This window comes from Acomys russatus, chromosome 28, assembly GCF_903995435.1.
Source record: "Acomys russatus chromosome 28, mAcoRus1.1, whole genome shotgun sequence".
In the NCBI taxonomy this organism is placed as follows: domain Eukaryota; kingdom Metazoa; phylum Chordata; class Mammalia; order Rodentia; family Muridae; genus Acomys; species Acomys russatus.
In genome coordinates this window covers 24,816,455-24,839,129 of record NC_067164.1, presented here as the reverse complement: position 1 = coordinate 24,839,129, position 22,675 = coordinate 24,816,455, and the positions used below count along the sequence as shown (strand labels likewise).

The following is a 22,675-nucleotide window of genomic DNA, read 5'->3' as shown; positions in this document are numbered from 1 at the left end:
CTGATCATGGGTTATTTCTTCTCCTTGAATCTAGGAAACTGATTTTTCTTTAAAATATCATATTTAATAAGAATAGAAATTACTTTATATTTAATTAAATCAACTTTGTATTTAAAGATGCTTTTAAAAAAGTGCTTTAAAAAGAACTCTTTAAAATGGGGCTAAAGGGATGGCTCAGTGGTTAAGAGTACTTGCTGATCTTTCAGAGGACCTGAATTTCATTCCCAGCACCCTCATCAGGCTTCCGACAACTGCTTATATCCCCAGCTCAGGGGATCCAACACCTCGGCTGCCCTCTGTAGACACTGCACTCAACGCACAAGCTCACACAGAGACATATACACGTATGCACATAGCTAAAAGTAAAATGAAATCTTAAAAAAGACTTTGTAAAGTGAAAAAAATATATATATATATATGCCTAAGGTTTTATATATAATACATTATATATATATATCCTTTAAACTCTTATTTTAAAGTAATTCTGTTTGCACAGTACTTGCAAAGACAGGTTCATTTTCTCTCTCACCTAGTTTTCCCCTGTGGTCCCATCTTCCGTCAGTATCAACAGGAAACATATATGCTACGTGTGCATAACACAGCTATTCTTCCTTTTGGGATGCATCTTTAGGTACTTCCTTATTTTTAGGAGATGGGCTTTTATTAGTTAGTTCAGGTAGCTTATTGCCCACGGCCCACAATCCCTCACGTCAGCCTCCTGGGTGCTGGATTGCAGGTGTGTGCCAAGTGTATCTTATGTCACTACTGCACAGTTCAGAAAACGATGAGTGTTTTGCTTGTGCTGCCCCTTTGTTTCCTCCATACTCCATGACCACCTACCGTCCCCACCCTGTGTACACAGCTGCTCTGCTCTCCAGCTCCATAATATTGTCATCTTGAAAATGTTTTGCTTGCACACATACTATATAATATATGGCAATAATAGTTTGATAGCTTTTATTTATTATACTGTTCCTGAGATATATGCAAGTTTAAAGTAGATTCTTAATTTGTTCCTATGTATTGCTAAGTAGTATTCTATGGTGTAAACACACTAAAGTCTGTGAATCACTGAAAACTGTATATATGTGTTTGTGTATATGTGTGTGTGTGTGTGTGTGTGTGTGTGTGTGCATGTGTGCTGATAATCAACCCAGGGTTCATATCTGTGGACAAATACTCCTATCGCTGAGCTATACCTCTAGCTTCAGAATTTTAATTCAAGAGAAAAATGCTGTTTTAACAGATGAAACTGGGGGGCTGGAGAGATGGCTCAGCGGTTAAGAGCACTGCTTTCCCAAAAGTCCTGAGTTCAGTCCCCAGCAGCCACATGGTGGCTCACAACCATCTGTACCCTCTAATGCCCTCTTCTGTTGTGCAGGTGTACATGCAGATAGAGCAGGCAGAACACTCACATACATAAAAGAAATAAATAGAATCTTACAAACTGAAACTTGTCCGGTTTTTACACTTTGTGGGAGATCTCTTAAGATGGCTCGGTAGTTAAAAGCACTGGTTGTCATTACAGCAGACCCCAGTTTTGATGCCCGGGATGCATATGGGGATTTTTGGCCCTCTTAACTCCATGTCTACGGCATCTGAAATCCTCTTCTGGCCTCTGTGAGCACCAAGCACACATGCGGTGCAACTCCTTATATGGAGGCCAAATACCCATACACATAAAATTAAAATAATTCTTTTTTAAAACTCTTTTTTTTTTTTTTTTCTGTTTTCTTTAATCATGTAGTCAGTTATCTCTAGTAATACATTGCCCCACTCCTTCTTTTAAAAGTTTACCTGTGGCTTCTTGTTCTGATTATTCTCGTCTACTCTCGAAGTACTGTTACTTTGAAACTTTAAAAGCTTTTCAAAACCATGTTTGAGATGTTATTTGTGACTTTTAATGCATCCCCCAAACTTAAGCTGATTAAGAGAGACACTTGAGCTAAGCACCTGTGTGACAGCACCCTATCAGCTGGCATGACACCTTACATGACAGGCTCTGAAGGAATCGTGCTCTGGGTGTGCACACATCCAGGAGGACATGCTGTACCTCCAGCCCTTTGCATCATGTTATTTTATAACTGTTACAGGTATGGGGTCTTGTGTACCTAGTGTTACACGCCATTGTTCGGACCCTTACATTAGTGACCAGACACGAAGCTTTATCAAATAATTGGGAAGTTAAAATACTTGTATTGTAAATTCTGTAATAGCAGCGATGGAGAATCTATTGGCTCTCTAGAGGAATTGACAGTATAGAGATAGAATATGGAAGGCAGCTACCAGATTGAAACCAGGGGAAATGGAATCCCTTTGCAGTGAGATGGACAGACGTGATGGCGCGGTGAGCAGTGCCACAGCCCTGTGAAATGAAGAGCAAGCCACATTTGTGGATGAGGTGAAAGTGGGTGCAGGGACGCTGGAGCTGAGGGTAGCTGGCAGGTCACGTGTGGGGCTTCCACGTGCCAGGAGTGAGCAGCCACTGAAGTCTTGAGCGAGGCGGTGGCCATCCGTAGGTTTGCGTTTTGAAAGCTACTAATGAGCAGACTGTGTTGGGCCAAGGCAGGGTGGTGGGTCAGGGACGGAAGAGGAAGGGGCAGCAGATTGGGGACAGTTTAAGGAAGTAGGATTAGCATGATCTGGGGATTTCATGAATGTAGAAAGCAAAGTAAACAGGAAGAGTTGAAACATTTCAGTGATGTGTGCGTGGATGGTGATGTGTGGGGTGGGGCACACCGGAGTGTTTAGTAGAGTGCCGCTATGCCGTGACTGTAGCATGTTCACGTCACATACTGTATCATAGTAGCTTCTTTGTGTGTGGTAGCTACTCTTATCAATCATCATGCCCCACTCCCACCCCTTTGATGTGTGTTTTGTTCTAGAATAGTCTCAGTCAAGGAGTAACTTTGCTTCCTCCTCTTCAGGGAGTTCCTGCGTTTGGCAAGCCCTTTGAATTGTGGGGCCTGGGACAAAGAGCTGCTGAAACAATATAGGGTTCACAAACCGAGCTCACTGAGCTACGACCCAGACATGAGAAGTAAGTTAAGTTTTGAAATTCTTTGTCTTGGTTTATTTTGTTAGTGAAATCCTTGTGTGTGTGTGTGTGTGGGGGGGGGTTTAAAAAGAGTTATATTAGCAGCTTTGCGCCTGGCATGGAGGATTGCCTATTTCTCTCTTTTTCTCTGAAGAGCCATTCTCTCTCTTTCCCATGTGGCCTTTGGTGCCCTGACCAGGGAGTATTGATTGGACTGTTTAAATGAGGCAGGGTGTTTGCAGGACATCTGGAGAGTGAGAAATTAGAAATCACAACAAAAATAAAATTAGGCCTGAGAGGGAAAGAAGGGAACCCAGTTGGTTTCTGGAGTCTGGTGGTCCTGTGATTGGAGGCAGGTGTCCTGTGGTTGGAGGCAGGTGTCCTGTGGTTGGAGGCAGGTGTCCTGTGATTGGAAGACAGATAATCCTGTGGTTGGAAGGGAACTGTCTTGTCATTGGAAGGCAGGTATCCTGTGATTGGAAGACAGGTGTCCTGCCATTGGAAGGGAACTGTCTTGTCATTGGAAGGCAGGTGTCCTGCCATTGGAAGGGAACTGTCTTGTCATCGGAAGGCAGGTGTCCTGCCATTGGAAGGGAACTGTCTTGTCATTGGAAGACAGGTATCCTGTGATTGGAAGACAGGTGTCCTGCCATTGGAAGGGAACTGTCTTGTCATCGGAAGGCAGGTGTTCTGTAGATCACACAGGAACAAAACAGCTCTTCCAGCACAATAGTTTGAGAGAGCACAGAAAGACAGAGTGGACTCAACAGTGGAGCGAGGAGGACAAGGGTAAATGTAGTCTCCTGGACAGCTGTGGCAGATTTGCTCAGTAGCCTCCGAGGAGATGCCACACTGAGCAAAGGGAAGAAAGTAACCCAAGGAGTGATCAGAATGTTCACTAGTCTGTCAGGGTTGCAGGAGACCCACAGGCACCATTACCCAAAACTAGGGGAGTGTCTTAGTAGAGCCTGGCTAGGCTAGGCTAGATTGTGTCCCATGATTAATCCTGTGGTGTTTGGATTTCCTTTCATGGTTAATTCTGTGGTTTTGTGCATTTTTTTACTTTATGGCGATTCCTTTTGGATCCCTCTTAGCCTTGCTGGTAAGGCTGGTAAGGCGGAACCCTAACCCTGAGAATGACAGTGACGCAGACAGTGCTTGTGCGATACCTTGCCGAGTGCAGAGCCATCCTTTGTAAGTCAGAGTGACGACCTTTCCTTGGTCTGTGCTTTCTGCCCTCTGGGACTGATGTGCTGCGGACTAGGCCGCTGCTCTGTCACTTAGGCACCCCCACCCCGCACCCTCAGTGGTTCCTTTGAGAGGCTGTAATGTATGTCCACAATCATCCCCTTCAGCTCTGAGGTAGATTTCTGAAGTCGGATTATCAACCTTCAGCCATTGCTCCCTGCTAGGGATCATTGTCATGTTACTGAGTGCTGTGTTATGGAAAGTTAAAGTCTCTGGAGTTCCCATATGGATTCATAGGAGGGCAGAATGTATTACAATTCTTCCTGTTAATTAATATACATCCCCTTTATGGACTTCTGTTCGTTTTTTTGTGTTTATACAGTCCATTACTATTGAGTTGTAATTTCCTGTATTAAGAATAGAAAAGCAGTTACTCCCTAAAAAAGTATTAAAACACTATTATGGTTGGCCCAGTGTCAGACAATTGAAGGGACATAGTTTGTGCACCCTTGAGGTTCATCTTCAGAGTGGACATTTTCTTTGTTGCATTTGAGATGTTCCCTGGAAAGTCAGGACTGTTTATCACTTAAACTCAGTGTTTTTGTGACCATGGTTTATTGTGTTAGACGCAGGATACAGGAGAGAAAGGAAGACAGGAGAAGCGAGTGCTGCTCTTCACCTCTGAGATAGCACCAGTTGCTTTAGGTTTTGGAGCTCATGGAAAACAAAACAAAACTGCTGTCCTTTCAAAGAGAAATAAGAAGCAATGCTGTGAGATTTACTCACGCTGCAGGGGTGGGCTTGAGCGGTGGTTGTGGACTCGTTTATTCTTTTTAATACTCTGCTATCTAACGTTTCTACATGTGAGGGGAGCAAGCTCTTTGAGTCTGACAGGGAACATGCAATGCTGCAACTGCACAAAAATGTCCTCAGTATTGAAAAAGAAAATTGTAGCATGTGGAAATAAATCAGTCTGGTGAAGTTATTTTAAAATTCAGTACATTTTTCTAAGAGACTTATTTTTGGATCGCAGGCAGTGTGGTCACCTCTCTGGAAGGTCTGGGCTCTGATAATGTTTTCAGCTCACATGAAGATAACCATTACCGGATAAGCAAAAGTCTGGTGAAGTCTGCAGAAGGAAGCACTGTGCCCTTGACCAGGGTAAAGTGTCTTGTCTCTATGACAACCCCTCATGACATCAGACTTCATGGTTCATCTGTTACTCCAGCTTTTGTTGAATTTGACACATCCCTTGAAGGCTTTGGGTAAGGACACTGCAAGGTAGCCAGGCCTTGCCCTATTAGCTTGAGCCTCCGTTTGATATTTGCAAATATACTTTGGATTTAAATCGTTGGGTTAAAATACGCTGTGACACACACTATGCTGTGTATTTTTAAATGATTCCACTTCTTTGAGCATGCTGTTTTAAGATTTCTATGTTTAGCTTTTTGAATTACTTATTATATTAACTGTGTTGCTATAATAATGGAGTTCGTAATTGAAGGTCCATGGCTGAGTAAGGTTTTTGTTTTTGTTTTTGTTTTTTTAAAGCATGATGTGGATGAAGATGTTTTACAGGGTCATGTCCAGCTCATTCATGTATCTTCTCTGACTGGCAGAATTGTGTTATCCTAGTAGGAAGCTTCCTTCATGAAGCAAGTGTCTCATCTGGCTCCTTTCAGAAAGCTAGCCTCTCACGGTGTAGATAACAGACAAAGGCAGATGTCAGTCTCTAATTGAGCCCTCCCATCTCGCCTCCAGTTTGTCTAGCGTAGAGTTGTGAGCTGTATGAGCACTCAGTGGCATGCCTGGCATCAGGTGAGAAACCCTAAGTCCCATGAGACGGCGACAGTCAGAGAAGCAGCAGCAAAGGCTCCCTAGTGAATCTCCAAGTCAGCCACGCCCGCTAGATCAGAGTGTGCACAAATATCCCCCGTGCTGCACTTTGAAGAAGCATTGCAGAGAGAGTTTTTCTGTGATAATGAAATTACTACAGTGTTTTTTTAAAATTAAGATTGTATATTTGTTTTACAAATGCATATTTAACCATAATTTTAAAATACTTTAAAGGTTAAATGATACCGTTAGAAGTTTTAAAGTTCATCATTTGGCATTGTCGCATTATTAAAAGGCGGGGAAGGCTTTGCTTGCCCCAGACTCATTCGATAATCTCTAATCGCTAGATACAATTATGGTTACTCACTTGTACTTCAACCATTTATTTCGGTTTTTGCAGATTTTTACATGTCCATTGTGTTAAGGCAGCATGGATCTCTAATGCCGATGTGTTTTCTTTGCTAGCTGCCTGTTTCTGCCCAGCGTAGCTCCCCATAATGCCCCTACCAACAACGCTGTCACAACAGGTCTGACCGATGGGGCCGTGGTCAGTGGCATTGGTTCTGGTAATTGTCATTACTTTTTCAGTAGTTATTTTCACTAACAGCGTACGTTCAGTCGTTGCCTCGTTTAAAAACGCAAAAGTGCGCCAGAGCGCGCCCTCGCTGTTTTCTCTTTGACTGCAGGCGAGAGGTTCTTCCCTCCCCCTTCTGGCCTGAGCTATTCCTGCTGGTTCTGCATCGAGCACTTCAGCTCCCCTCCAAATAACCATCCCGTCAGGCTCCTCACTCTGGTGCGGCGAGCGAATTCGTCCGAACAGCATTATGTGTGCCTTGCCATAGTTCTGTCTGCAAAAGACCGGTCCTTAATTGTTTCCACGAAGGAGGAGCTACTCCAAAATTATGGTCAGTGTCAGTCTTTTTCTGCTCTCTTAGGAGTCTGTAGGTGAAGAGTTCATCGTAATTATTTTCATTTCTAAGTTCAAAGTGATCATTAGGATAGCAACCAACAGGCTATATGAAGTCTCACATATTTACCAGTAAATTTTAAGATACTGTATTTTCCGGCATATAAGTCGACTCCCGACGTTAGCTTTTCCAGTTAAAACACAGAGTTTCAAATATACTCACTGTGTCCTCTTCCAGAGCACACCCTGTGCAGCAGACTCGGGCTGCAAACTCTATATTTTAATTGGAAAAGTTACAGTTGGGGGTTGTCTTATATGCCAGAAAATAGGGTACCTTCCGTGTGCGTGCGTGTGTGTGTGTGTGTGTGTGTGTGTGTGTGTGTGTGTGTGTGTGTGTGTGTGCGTGCGTGTGAGTGTGTGTGTGAGTGTGTGTGTGTGTGTGTGTACATATATACATATATATTATATAAAATTTACTTTTTGAGGATTTCATACACGTATGCGTGTCTTTTGGCCGTAACTACCACCCCCACACATACACATACACTTCCCCACTTAAAGACTTTCAAAAGTGACTTAGAAAGCAATAAAGCTGAGCCTGAGCGGGCTGTATCTTGCTTACCATTGTCCAGGATTCTGCTGTGGAAGCAGCTTGCATGCTTGTTCTGTTTTGCTGAAACAACGATCCACTGTGGGTTTCCTTTGTGCGTTCGTTGTGCGCCTGGGTACCATCAGTGCATCTCTGTGCTGCACACAGCCACCTCTCAGTCACATCACCCACCGTTTACCTCCAGGGCATTGTATGCTTTTTTATAACTCCCTCCACCATACAGCAACTGGCCCTGATGTGTGGTATAACTTCAAATCCACGGCATCCGTGAAGACCGCCCTAAGCTTGTGAACACCATCCCATCTTACTCAGTTTTCTTTGTCCTGAATGTAAAAACTGCATACGAAAGAATTTTTGTCATCTAAGTTTTGTTCTAATTTTAACCAAAATATTCCTTTGATTGGCGTGCGGCTGATAATAAATGTTCATGGGATATGCATACCAGCTTTTAAATGTAATCATAAAGTTTCTCAGCGTTGCTCATGGTTGTTCAGCTCTGAGTATCAGGGTATTAATTTCAGAGTTCTTATCATTGGGCTGAGGATGTTTCTGAAATAAGTGCAAAGCTTCCATGAGTTTGATGCCCCAAGCAGCTCTCACCTTTGTGCTGCCCTGCATTGTAGATCACCACGTTTGTCCTCTGGCAGCATTTGGCTTCTCCTCATTAAGGGCATTTCTGGCCTGCCATTGTGGCGGGGCCACTTCAGTCACTGAGTGTTTACCCACCCTTCCTCAGCATCCCCTTTGGTCACCTCTTGCATCTTCCCTTCAAAATTAGTGTTCTGTGGTCTTTATATTCAATCTGTTCCTCCTGGGGCAGTAGAAACCATTGTTTGTTTGTTTACTTAAGGCCACTTTACCCCAGGAACCATGAAATCATTTTTTAAAATTGTGTCCTAAGCATGCTGCTTACATTTCCCCTTGAATAGTGGAATCTGCATTTAAATACTTTAATATTCTGTTTAGGTCTGTATATAATATTATAAAAATCCACCTCTCCCTGTGTTTCCTATCTTGATTGCTGACAACCCACAGCTAATTAGCTAGCCAGAAGCCTTGTATAAACCTTAAACTCCATGCTTTACACTGTCATATCCTCACCTGTCCTCCCCAAAAGTGAAACTCTCACACCATTTCTATTGGTTTGTTTCTGAGATGTTAGCTCAGGCTGGCTCACTGTTAGCTCAGGCTGGCCTGGAATTTCTGACTCTCCTGTTTTCACCGCCAGATGCTCTGATTACTGGAGTGCACTGCTGTCTTTTCCTAGGTTTTCATGCATAGGAAACGAGCTGTGCCCCATCTCTCATGAGATTTAATATTGACATCATCAATACTAGAGGATAGTTACAGTTTATTAATTAGTAAGGAAGGGGAAGGCACAAAGCTTAGTTCTCTGCTGTTCCTTTTTTCGTGGAGGGTTGTCTGCACCACCATATAAATGGGCACACGTTGGTTCCATGTGGCTTCTGGGATCAAACTCAGATCATGATGCTTAGCAGTAAGTGCCTTTACCCAAGAGCCCTCTAGCCTGTGCTGATGTGCGTGTGTGTGTGTGTGTGTGTGTGTGTGTGTAGGGGGTGGGAGGGGGAGATCGGGGCCTTGGTGTCTTACATGCTAGCCCTCTACTCTCCGTGACATTCTTCACACCCCTCAGCCTGTAACTGTGACCCCTGAGGACATCTAACTCCGAGTTCTATGTCACTCTGCTCCAGTGTATATCACCCAGGGGATTTGGCGTTTGTCGTATCTTAACTCGTCAAGAAATTCTCATTCTAAAATATAGCCTGGTATTTACCATACAGTAGCTATCTTGGTAGTCCAAAATAAAAATTAGCATTATATTCATATTTCTTTCATATGATCATACCTTTCTTTTCAGATGCCTTTATTTGTGTGTTCTTTCGTAGCCGCTTTAAGTTGTGTGGCTATGCATCACATTAGCTCCTTCTTGCTCCTTTAAAGTGTGTTTTCAGCATCAGCCTCTTACTATTGTGGGACTGTTTTAGCTCCAGGGAAGAACGCAGGCTCTGGTTTGACTCCCAGCACCACCAAGAGCAACAATCAAAATAAAACTACATTAATTTTCAATTAGATGAAAATAAAATTAATTTAACCCCATTGTTTCTTTTCCTTAACAGTTTGTTGAGTATGGAGATGGGAGGGATCTGGGGGGAGTTGGTGGTGGGGGAGGGTTTACAGAAAGAAAGGGGAGTAATGTTGTGATTAAATTACAGTCTCAGAAATAATCAGTATAGGACAAAGAAAAGAAGATTCTCACTGTCCTGTGGTCTTACTGTCTACGTATGAGTAAACCGACTGTTTCTTGGCATGCTCTGCCTGGTGCTCGATAAGTCAGAACAGGTAGAGGGCAGAGTTAGGCAGCGCTGGCCAAGAGGTCCGCTATAGGACAGGGTCCTCCTGGGAAGCAAGAGCTTGGGCAGCAGGTACTTTACATGGTGCCATGCAGCACCTCTCCCCGCAGCTGCTGCTCTGAGGTTCTGGGCAGGATGATCACAGACCAGCAGCAGTCTGTGGGACGAGCAGGGACAGACAGTGAAAACCTGCTGGTGGAGATAGGTGTGGTCCTGGAACAGGGCCCGTGTGGGCAAGTGCTCTACGTCTTTCCTCTGCTTTGTCTAGTTGATGACTTCAGTGAAGAATCCTCTTTCTATGAGATCCTGCCGTGCTGTGCCCGCTTTCGGTGTGGAGAGCTGATAGTGGAAGGGCAGTGGCATCATCTGGTGCTGCTGATGAGCAAAGGCATGCTGAAGAACAGCACCGCCACCCTCTGTATTGATGGGCAGCTTGTCAGCACTGTGAAGGTAAGTAGTCCAGAAATGCAGCAGTTCTCAGCTGGGGAGGTGGGGAGTTTTGAGTGTCTGTGTGCGCGCGCGCACGCGCATATGTGGAGACCAGAGGTTGACATTGGGTGTCTTCCTCTGTTGTTCACCACGTCATTTTCTGAAACAGGGTTCTTCTCAGAACTTAGACTCACTGAACGACTGTACTAAGTTGGCTCCAGACCCAGACATCCTTCTGCCCCCATATCTTCTGATTCTGGCCATGGTGCTGAGAACACAGGTTTAGGCCCTGGTGCAGCAGGCCCTTTACTTGATGAGCTACGTCCCAGCCTTCTTTGCTGAAGGAAAGGGAATGTGAGCGTTACTCAGGAAAGCCATAGTCTAGTGTTCAGGAGCAGCAGGGACAGAGTGCTAAAGAGTCACTTTTCTTAGAGAAGATGATATTGTTACAGTCGGATATCCCTAAACCTAAAGTTCAAAATACCGACTTCAAACTTCGAACCCCTACCAAGACCTAGCCAACGAACATGATATTCTCCACCGTTGAGTGGAGAGTGAGATCTGACTCTCACACGAACTCTGGTGCCCCTTTTCTGACCACGTCCCCTGGATGGGGAGGCCTGGCGGCACTCAGAGGAAGGATAGCAAGTTACCAAGAAGAGACTCGATATTCTAAGAGCATATATAGGGGGAGGAGGTCTCCCTCAATCACAGACATAGGGGAGGGGAGAAGGGGGGAAGTGGGAGGGAGGGAAGAATGGGAGGAAACAGGGGAAGGGCTAACAATCGAGATGTAATATGAATAAAATTTAAAAAAAATAGATACAGGCAAAAAAACCCAAAATACCGACTTCTAAAGCCTTCTGAGAGTTGGCATCATTCATACACACACACACACACACACACACACACACACACACACACACACACACACACACACACTTCAAATCGCAAAGTATTTTGAATTTCTGAGAGGTGAAGTTGGCACAGGTGCTCCAAAGTCTGGAAGGTTCTGTCTGAAGCACGTGGTCCTCAGCACTTTGGACCAGGCTATACAGAATTCAGTGAGGTTAAAGTTACTTAGCTTGTGTGGGACCATGTCCACTCTTTTTGTGTGTGTATGAAAACAGCAGCATACACACACACACACACACACACACACACACACACAGCCTGAGTGGTCAGGGGACAGTGTGTACATGCAGGTCTTCACTGGCATGGTTGCAACAGCACTAAGACCATTCTTTATATAGAATAATGTGAGATCTGAAGTTGGCTGATGTTATGAAGAAACAAATCAATGGAAATGTCAGTCACCTGTGACAAGGCTCCCTTTACAAGCAGTTCCTCATCTCATACCCTAGCCTACCCAAATACATATTTATTTAAAATGGGTTTATTGATAATTAAGGAGTCTCGTCAGTAAATAGAAGCATTTCCAACTCCAAGTATGTCAATCAACCATGCCTATCTTTTAGAGATAATGTATGTGCATATAAAGTATAGATTTTTACTTTTCTAATGATTAAGATACCTTTAATCAGTAATTAGTATACTTGCATCAGAAGTTGTTTATCATAGAACAGTGAGCACTGCATTTTCAGAGAAGTATCATTAATTTGATAAGTAGACCACAGGAAGTGACTGACAGTATCCCTATATTTAATTGTTGCCATTTCTTTTTTTTTTTTTTTTTAATTTATTCTTGTTACATCTCAATGGTTATCCCATCCCTTGTATCCTCCCATTTCTCCCCCCCCTCCCATTTTTCCATTATTCCCCTCCCCTATGACTGTTCCTGAGGGGGATTACCTCCCCCTGTATATGCTCATAGGGTATCAAGTCTCTTCTTGGCACCTGCTGTCCTTCCTCTGAGTGCCACCAGGTCCCCCCCTCCAGGGGACATGGTCAAATGTGAGGCACCAGAGTACGTGAGAAAGTCATATCCCACTCTCCACTCAACTGTGGAGAATGTTCTGACCATTGGCTAGATCTGGGTAAGGGTTTAAAGTTTACTGCCTGTATTGTCCTTGGCTGGTGCCTTAGTTTGAGCGGGACCCCTGGGCCTGCCATTTCTTGATACAGTTTACTTTGTCAGAATTTGTAAGCAGATTTCAAACTACCACATTGAGTGCCCAGTTAACAGATGCTAGAATTTTGGCCTTGTGTTTCTCAACTGGTTTTGAATATCTGTAAAGTCATGTGGCCTTGAAATGATGAAAATACATAAGATAGTTATTCCTGGCTTAAAGGTTTTCACGCCTCACATTTGTGTCTTCTCTATAGCTGCATTATGTCCACAGCACCCCTGGGGGCTCCGGCTCTGCAAACCCCCCAGTGCTGAGCACAGTCTACGCCTACATTGGTACCCCACCTGCACAACGCCAGATCTCTTCGCTGGTTTGGCGCCTGGGACCCACTCACTTTCTAGAAGAAGTTTTACCTCCTTCCAGTGTGACTACTATTTATGAACTTGGACCAAATTATGTTGGGAGTTTTCAGGCTGTCTGCGCGCCATGTGAGTTAACTTACCAACTGTTCTCAAAGCTCTACAAGGTTTAAGTCCTGAAATATAGATGCGTGTGTTTGTAGGATTGTGACTATCTTTGCCTGGGAAAGAGCTTCTCCATTCATTTTCTTCAGGGCAGTTTTATTGATTACTCCTGTGGAAAATGATTTTCTGCAGGTTGAGGATATAGCTCAGGGTTAGAGAACTTACCTAGTATGTGTAGACTGTAAGTTCAATTCCCAGCATTGCAAATGGATACATGAAATAAAATATGATGCTCTGCCCCACAGTCGCACTGTTCTTTTCTGATTCATTATCTGTTCACTAATTAATTTCCCAGCTTTTCTTCTTGGATTAAAGATGAGGGTATTTACCCTGTAAGAGGCCAACCTCAATCCTCACTTCCTTCTACAACATCTATTGCATGAAGTAATTTAAAATACTTAAACATTACTAAAGGAGCAAAGTGGGCTCAATAAACACAGAGTCTCAAGAGTAAAGCTATTATTCCTAATAGTTAAAATTCCTTCTTTCAAACGAAATACAACAGAACTGATGTTGGCTGCAGTTACTTGTGCTGTGCAGATGCGCCACATCTGCCTTTTCCTTTTTCTCATTCCACTCATGGTCTCAAGGAAGTGTCTCAACAAATATATTCTAAATGCTAATCGTCTGATGATGACTGAGAGCCTCATCTGTTCCCTCAGCATCGATTCACAGACCGTGTAATCAGAGTCGACACTGAAAACTTGCTCACGTTCTCAGCCCCGCCTCGTGTATGTTTATTTATCTCAAAACAGGGCATTAGCTCCTCCCACTGTCACATCCGTTTAATCAGTGTAGAGACAGAGACAGACAGACAAGTGGGTCTACCACATAGATTTTAAGTAATAAAATGAGATTCCAAAATGTATGGTCTTTGCCACCCTGCTGTGTGGTCCCGAGACGTGGGAGATGTGGCTGAGAGTTCTTTGTAAGAGGGCAGCCAGTCCCATTAAGCTGTAGACACTTGTGTGTTTTCCTTCCTTTCAGTGTAGAAGGAAGTGTTTGATGATTTGTTAGGTACCATTCTTTTGTTTCCTTTACAGTAGGCTTTATGGGAAGATACTTTAAGAGTAAACAGTGCACAGTGTATGACTGTCAAGTTCTTTCCCATACCATACTCAAAGAAATAGTATGCTCAAAGAGCTCAAAATGAAGTAAATGGCTTTCAAATACGGCTCTCTTTCCACTTTAAAAAAAAAATGACAGTAAGAATAAGCACTTTGTTCTGAGGATGAAGAAAACAAGTATGGAAAGTATCATTCTTCTTTTGAAGGTAAAGATGCAAAGTCTGAAGGTGTCGTCCCATCTCCTGTATCGCTAGTTGCAGAGGAAAAGCTGTCCTTTGGCCTCTACGCGCTCTCCGTGTCCGCACTAACAGTGGCAAGAATTCGGAAAGTCTATAACAAGGTGGACAGCAAAGCAATCGCTAAGCAGGTGAGCTGAGTGCATTCGCAGTGAACTGTGGCGATTCTCCCCGGGAGGACAGTGTAGGGGGTGGGCACGTTTGAACCACAAGGGTCTCTCAGAGGGAAAGACCAATAAAGATGAACACAAGGGGCCGTAGGCCAACAAATGCAGGTAGGAAGAAGATGGGTAGTTCTCCACAAGCAACACGACCCTGCCAGTACCTTCCTGTTAGGCTTCAGGACCATGTCTTAAGTCACACCTGCAGAACTAAGATAATACAGTGACATCATCGTTAACTTGATGGTAAATTAGTACAACAGCTATAGAGACTGATGTGGTCTCCCCACTTCAGGGCCGATGTGCTGACTGTAATACTCTGCGATGAGGAGCATACGCTTTCAGTACTTAATATGTTGTCACTTCCTGTTCTGGTTTCATTCTGTGGCTGTGACACAACACTGTGACCAAAAGCAACTTAGGGAGGGAAAGAATGATTGTATCTTACAAATTTCAGTCCATCAGTGAAAGGGTCAGTGGCGGACTACTGCTTGCTGGCTGCCTCACAGCTTCATGCTTAGCTAGCTTATATACAGGTTATATACAGCTCTCCCTGGCTTGCCTAGGGATGGTGTCACCCACAGTGGGCCAGCCCCACCTGCATCACTTAGTAAGACAGTTCCCCACAGACACGGCCACAGGCTAATTGGGTTTACACAATTCCTTCTTGAAGGCTTTTCTCTCTGATGAGTCTCAGCTGTGTCAAGCTGACATGTCAGGCCTTTGTTGCTTTGTCTGTTTTTTTATGTAAAGCTGGAACACTTGAAGGGACTTCTCTGGGTGCTTTCATATTCTTAAAAAAAAATTTTGACCTATACAAATTCAACTGTGATACACTTAGCCTTTTTGAAAAACTTGTGTCCTAATTCGGTTTGTTGATTCTTTTGAACTACAATTTCATATCTCTCACACTAACTTTCAGTAGTTATATTTGCAAATACCTCTTTCTGTTGCATTTTCTTAGTTCCATTCTGGGACCGTATTTAGCTTATTTGTCTTTTTCATATTTCCACCCTCGGTATCATTTATATTTGGTTTATTTTGCTCCTAATTTAGACCAAACATATTTAGATACTTAGCTTAATTGGGAAAGTTAGTTTGTGCTGGCAGGTTATATTTCAGCCATGTGTGAGGCTCAGCCTTAGAACACTTACCTGCCACACACCAAGGCCCTGGGTGTGATCCCAGCTCCACAAAAAGCTAATTAAACAGTTGAACCTTACAGCAATGAGGAGCACGAGTGTGGGTTTTGTTTGGGAATCTATATGGTTGGCTGCTTAGCTTGAGACTTTCTGAGACAAGTAGCCCTAGTCGGCCTTGGGTAGCCAGTCCCCACTCCCTGCCTGAACGTCCCAGATGCGCAAAGTCTAAGCTTCAGCCACCACACACACTTTCTGTGTTGTGGTTGTTGAACTGACATTGTTAAAATGTAAGGAAATAAAGGCTTATCCCTGCTTCTGGCTCTGTGGTAGTGGAGCCTACTGTGCTTCGTATTTCCTTCATGTGCTATCTGCAATCTTGAACATTCTATACAGATGAAGCGGGTCGGACCTAGAATGAAACTGAATCATCAGCAATATTCATCTGTGAGGCACTGAGTGCTGGGCAGCCGCCAAGCCAAGGAGGTTCACTCAGGAAGACTCGCAGAGCCCTGTGCCAACACCTCTGCTGCCTTTCTCTCCGTAGACTGTGTTTTAAGTTACTTTCATGAAGTTTCACACTTTGGAAGTGCTTGCCTGATTTTTTTTTTTTTTTAATTTTTTTAAAGAATATTCATACTTTACGTGGTCTGCTAAGTAGGAAACAGAAAGGACTTGTTACCCGTCATAAAAGTGATAGCAAGCCAGGCGTGGTGGCACAGGCCTTTAATCTCAGCACGGAGAGAGGCAGAGGCAGGCGGAGTTCGAGGCCAGCCTGGTCTACAGAGCAAGCTCAGGACAGCCAGAGCTACACAGAGAAAGCCTGTCTCAGAAAAATAGAAACAAAAAGTGATGTCAAAATGTCAGGGCATTCTTCTGTGATCACATCCTTTTCCTTCCTGTTCCCCAGTTGGCCATTTCCTCCCACGAGAACGCCACCCCCGTGAAGTTGGTCCACAACGCGGCGGGCCATCTCAATGGGCCAGCGCGCACCATCGGGGCCGCGCTCATCGGTTACTTGGGTGAGTTCAGTTGTCTTTGTTGTTTCAAACGTCTTCATTTACTTTCAAATTTGTATTTCTTTCCTTCATATTCATATAAGGGGCAGGGGAGAGGGATGTCTTAAGTTTATATTTTGAAGCACTTGACCTGGAGTGTTCCTGCTGTGTTTACATATTAACACCAAGTTCCTGGCAATTTTAAAAATCATGAGGCTGAGCAGTTCTGTACTAACTGCAGGTGTGTTAGCTCAGTAGTGGGTTTGTTCCTGTCTTTCTGCCACTTAAAAATGAGCTAAAAGAACTGGGGCTGTAGCTCCATAGAGCCCATACCCGTGTGCGAGAGGCCCTAGGTGCAGTCCCCAGCACCTCAAGCCACAGGAGGAGCTAAGGGAAGAGCCGCAAGTGTAGACACTGGGTCCAGCTGCAGTGAATGTCAGAGTTGCTGTGGCCCTAGAGCTCCATGCTTTCTGTCCTTTAAACAGTTGAGGATTGTGCTTAGGCGGGATCTAAGACACAGTCCAGCCGGGCCTCCTGGCCTTCAGAGCAATGACTAAAGTGTGTGGTACTGATTGCTTAATTATTGTTATTATTGTTGTTGTTGTTGTTATTATTATTATTATTATTATTAAATATATTTTATTAATCTATTCATATTACATTTCAATTGTTGTTATTATTTTTATTGATAATTTTTTCACATTGCACCCCAATTGTAACCCCCTCCCGGATCTCTTCCCCTTCCCGTTCTCCCTTCCTCTTCCCCCTTATCCCTGTCCCCTCCTTCTTAGATGGCCACACAGTTTTGCTGGTCCAGCGTCTGTGTTGAATCAGTTTCTGCAGTTTTTAGTGACCCGTGATTGCCATATCCTGAGTCTGCATTTCTTTGAAGATAATACTGCATTATTAAAATAGCTTCCTGTTTGACCAAGCACATAGTAGCAGTCCCTTTTCTGGTTCAACAGATTCTCAGGGAGTACCACTTTAGGGAGCAGTGATTTACATTCTTTCCAGAGCTCCAGCACACTGTGGTGTGGTGGAAAGTGGTGAATAGAGCATCCGTAGACCAAATTCCAGTCTCTGCTCTCATTCTTAATGACTCAGGCCAAGCATTTAAACTCCCTGTGCAGTAACACTTACCCTGACAGCCTTAGAAACCTTTTCAAAGTCCAGTGTTCACATGTATTAAGACGTCATAAGTGCTGCAAATCTTGTAAACATTAAATTCATATCACTATGTGGGTATATTTATATTGTTTTCTAATTTAATTAAAATATAATTATATCATTTTTTTCTCCCTCTTACCTCTTTCAAGTCTTAGCAACATTCCCCTCCTTGCTTCCCATACATATTCATGCAAATGAACCAACTTACAAATATAACCTGCTGAGTCCGTTCAGCTGCCTGCCTGCGTATGTTTTTAAAGCTGACCACTTGGTATTGGAAAGCCAATAGCATCGGTGGTAGAGACTGATTCCCCCTCTCTGGGCAGTTGTTAATTGCCTGTCACTCTTCATCAAGTGGTGGGGCCTCATGAGATTTTTCTCCGTCTACATTAGCATGTCAAATTTGGTTGGGATTGCTCGGGGCTTTAGGCCATCGTGTGGTTGAGATTTCATGATCGTAGCTTCCCTGTCCCTTCTAAGAGACAAAATTCCACAGCAGCCGTACTGCTCTCCTGGCGCTTACACTCTTCCACCCCCTCTTCCACTACGTTCCCTGAGAGATGAGGCGTGTGGGGCCGGGTACTGCAGGATCAGTTGATCTGCATTTTGACCAGTCGTGACTTTCTGTAATGGTTTCCTGCTGCTGCAGAAATAAACCTTGGTGAGGAGTGAGATCTACCCTTATCTGTGTATATAAAGATAAATATTCAGAATGTGCTTAAGAACTCTAGAAGGCTCTCCTCCAATTCTCCAATTCACAGCCTTATCGGTCACATGTAAATGGCTAGGCCTGCAGGACTAGGCATGATTTCCCTGCTGTTTAGTGGACCTTGAATCCAATTAGACAGCTGTTAGTTACTACAAGATACGAGTGCCACTATTGCACCTTTAGGGATAGCTTGGGGTAGAACTTAGGTGCCATACCTGGCTAGGACTCTTTTTTTTTTTTTTTTTTTTTTTAATTTATTTATTTTTATTGTATGTGCATTGGTGTTTTGCCTGCATGTATGTCTGTGTGAGGGTGTCAGATCTTGGAGTTACAGACAGTTGTGAGCTGCCATGTGGGTGCTGGGAACTGAACTTGGGTCCTTTGGAAGAGCAGTCAGTGCTCTAAAATGCTGAGCCATCTCTCCAGCTCCTGGCTAGGACTGTGGATGGCTTTCCTCCCTTAGCAGCTTGCATATCAGCTTCTAGGACTATGAAAACTAGTCCTCAGGGAAGGAGGCTTTTAAATCAGTTCCAGATTAAATCCTCAAATCCCATATCCAAAGTGTGAGGTGTTTGTAGCAATAGGGAGGCAACCGAGGGCTATAGCAATAGGCTCTATGGTTTTAGGAGTGTTGTGGACTCCCTGACCAAGAACTTGAAAAGTGTCCCATGCCTGGTACTAGGTGGGTGTTTGTTAGTTTGTGGGGGCTGTATTGTTACCACATATGACATCATGATTTGAAATGTGTGGCGTGTGTGTGTATGTGTATGGCACGCAATTTTGGCTAAGTGTACAATAATGATTCCCTATGTCTTTTATGTTGCCGCTAATCTCAAGCCCCTGGGTTCAAGTGGTCTTCCTCCATCCTTCTTAGAAATAAGAACTATACTTCCCAACTACTTTAATTTTAATTTTTAATTTTTAACCATGTGTATATGCGGGAGGTAAGGTGCACATATGTGCAGGTACCCTCAGAGACTGGACACATTACATCCCCTGGAACTGGTGCTTTATATAGGAGTTTGTAAGCCACCTAATATGAGTGCTGAGGATTGAACTCACATCCTCTGGAAGCATAGACTGCACCCTTAATGCCTGAGCCATGTCTCCAGCCTCTGCTTCTGTATTTTAACAACTCTGTCCTAAAGAGCAGGCAGGTAACATTCGCCCAGAGCATTAATAAATGCTTCAAATGCAGAAGCACCATGCCTGTACTCCATTCGAGTGTCCCCAAGTATGTTCCCAGCAGAAGCTAGTAGGCACTCTGACTTAGCTCTGCTTACATTCCTCTGACCTCTGTGCTTCTGCCAGTCTCTTGCCCAGCACCGTGTACTGAATGGCCGATGCTTGCTCCAGACACATTCGCTATTCTCTTCACACACGTTTCTGGGAATTTGTAAATTAACACTTACTGCCTTCTCCCAAACTCTTCCTTTGCTCTTTTTTTTTTTTTTAAGGAATGAAATGTTTGGGTACAAGCAAAGTGCTTGATATGGCTCCATTCTGGCTCACGTGGTTAATTTATTTTATTTATTTTTCGCTCTCTTTTTAATCAGGAGTAAGAACGTTTGTCCCTAAGCCCGTTGCCACTACTTTGCAGTACATTGGAGGAGCTGCAGCCATCCTAGGCCTGGTGGCCATGGCCTCCGATGTGGAGGGGTTATATGCTGCAGTCAAGGCCCTGGTGTGTGTGGTTAAGAGTAACCCGCTAGCCAGTAAGGAAATGGAGAGAATCAAGGGGTACCAGGTTCGTATCCATAGGCTTTGCTTTCAGTTTACTTCATACCACATAATCAAGTTTTCGTTATTCTTATTTCGTTTTTAACTCTGCAAGAGTTATATTGTCCAAGTAAAGTTAAAAGCCATCAGCTTGTATTAAAAACACACACACAAACAAAAAAATACATCAAGTGAGAAATGTGGGGTTTTTTTTGTTTGTTTGTTTGTTTGTTTTTTGTTTTGTTTTTTTGTTTTGTTTTGTTTTTCGAGACAGAGTTTCTCTGTGTCATCTTGGCTGTCCTAGACTCACTTTGTAGACCAGGCTGGCCTCGAACTCACAGCGATCCACCTGCCTCCTGAGTGCTGGGATTAAAGGCGTGCACCACCACACCCGGCTCTAATTTTGGTTTCTTAAGTTCCCTCCCTTTCCCTTGGTCTCACGTGTTCTGCAGACTGAATTGTTTCAGCCAGCTTTGCCCGTCTCATGCGCTGGACCCTCACATCCTGAGGACCAATTCTAGGACCTCAGTTAGCTCTCCATGTGCATCTCATAAGATTATGCTGCTCTCGCACATCTACTCCGTGCTGAGATCTGCTCGGAGATGTAGTTCACTCCTGATGTGCATGCTATGCCTACAGCTATTACATAGTGTGGTGGTTAGGGGATAATACAGGCAATGTCTGGACAGAGTTCCTAAATAAGATCTCTTTTTGGTCCTCTTTGGACTCAATCTGCACATTTAAAAGCCATGGATAGAGGACCATCCATATTTTCAGCTCAGTTTGCTTGCTCAGACATTCTTTCTCTTTATGCAGAAGACAATGAAGTGAAATTGGATCATATTAGCCCCTGCCTGATGAGACTCAATTGACGATATAGCTAAACTCTCACCATTTTTTTTATTTTATTTTATTTTATTTTTTATTTTTTTTGATGTGGCTCCCTTCCACTTCACACCCCTTCATCTTTAGATCCCTTATTTACTCAAATGATGGGAAACCACTCTACCCCGAACATAGCACATCCCCAGTAGTTCATTTCACCCAGTGAGACCTCACCTGCCATAATGCCATGATCAAGAACTTATCCCATTGCCTCTGGCCGGGGCTCGCTGTGAGGTGCACACGGTCTGCCAAGAGGCCTGCTCTGTTTCTCTCCTCCAGTTGCTGGCGATGCTGCTGAAGAAGAAGCGCTCCCTTCTCAACAGCCACATCCTCCACCTCACGTTCTCCTTGGTGGGCACGGTGGACAGCGGCCACGAGACATCCATCATTCCCAACTCCACTGCTTTCCAGGACCTGCTTTGTGATTTTGAAGTAAGTATACACACTAGCTGGTGACGTAAAGTTGATGGATATGTTCCTGTTTCCTCACTATGGCAGGGCTTAATTTCATGCTGACCATACCAGTGCCTTTGAGTAAAACAGAACAACAGAAGACTTATGTTTTCTTTCCTCCAAATATATCCTGCTCTGCAAATGGTACGGCAATTAAATGCATAATTCATATGCTGAGCTGCCCATCTCCAGTGGCCAGGCACGGCAAGAGGGAGGCGTTCCATTAAAGAATTAGGATAGAAACATTTCCACGATAAATAGAATCTAGACGTGCCATTTGGATTATTAGCAGCTATGTAGTAACAAGGTTTCAGCCAGGCGGTGGTGGTGCACACCTTTAATCTCATCACTCGGGAGGCAAAGGCTGGTAGATCTGAGTTCAAGGCCAGCCTGGTCTACAAAGAGTGTCTAAGACAGCCATACTATACAAACAAAACCCTGTCTCGAAAAACAAAAAAACAAAATTTCTGTTTCTTCTGTCTTACTACCCTTAGCATTCTCTGCTGTTCTTTTTTTTTTTTTTTTTTTTTTAAGATTTATTTATTTATCATGTATACAGTGTTGCCTGCATGTAACGCCTGCAGGCCAGAAGAGGGCACCAGATCACATTATAGATGGTTGTGAGCCACCATGTGGTTGCTGGGAATTGAACTCAGGACCTTTGGAAGAGCAGTAGGTGCTCTTAACCTCTGAGCCATCTCTCCAGCCCTCTCTGCCGTTCTTTCAGCACACCGCGTGATCACGGCCTTTGCTCACCGAGCGCCTCTCCACCCTGCATCATCTTTTAGTGACTGTGTACTAAGTGTTCCTGACACATTCCTTGGGAATAGCAGGGTCTCCGGGCATCAGGAAGGCAGAGCCTGTGTGTCTGTACCACCCAGGGCGGTCCCAGGACCTCCTGATGGCAGGCAAAGGTGACACTAAGTCCCAACTCTTCTTTATCATGATTCCTACAGTGTTTCATCCAGCAAACAGTGGACTCTCGCTATTTTAACTAAAGGTGCTTGTAAAGCTTATTCACAGCTTCCTTGCGTCTGTGCCCAGTGCTTAGCATCTCCCACACCCGGCACGTGGAATTGCTCTCCTCCTATAGTGCCAACATCTTTTGCCAGCTCGCAGGCATCAACACCTTGGTCTTTTTACCCACCTCACTGTTCTTAATATGATTCCGCCTCCATGACGTTTGCATGTAAGAACTTGGATCTCCC

General features: G+C 44.0%; 1 protein-coding gene across 1 annotated transcript in view; it reads left to right on the top strand.

The window, feature by feature from the left end:
• Window positions 1-22,675, top strand: part of Wdfy3 (WD repeat and FYVE domain containing 3) — a 223,573-nt gene that overhangs the window by 122,555 nt on the left and 78,343 nt on the right. The window contains exons 17-26 of the mRNA XM_051170516.1: window positions 2,928-3,040; window positions 5,259-5,490; window positions 6,527-6,627; window positions 6,748-6,966; window positions 10,219-10,400; window positions 12,666-12,897; window positions 14,207-14,367; window positions 16,447-16,558; window positions 19,967-20,157; window positions 21,294-21,446. Of these exons, the coding sequence (XP_051026473.1) occupies window positions 2,928-3,040; window positions 5,259-5,490; window positions 6,527-6,627; window positions 6,748-6,966; window positions 10,219-10,400; window positions 12,666-12,897; window positions 14,207-14,367; window positions 16,447-16,558; window positions 19,967-20,157; window positions 21,294-21,446 (1,696 nt within the window). The remainder of the gene's footprint in view (window positions 1-2,927; window positions 3,041-5,258; window positions 5,491-6,526; window positions 6,628-6,747; window positions 6,967-10,218; window positions 10,401-12,665; window positions 12,898-14,206; window positions 14,368-16,446; window positions 16,559-19,966; window positions 20,158-21,293; window positions 21,447-22,675) is intronic.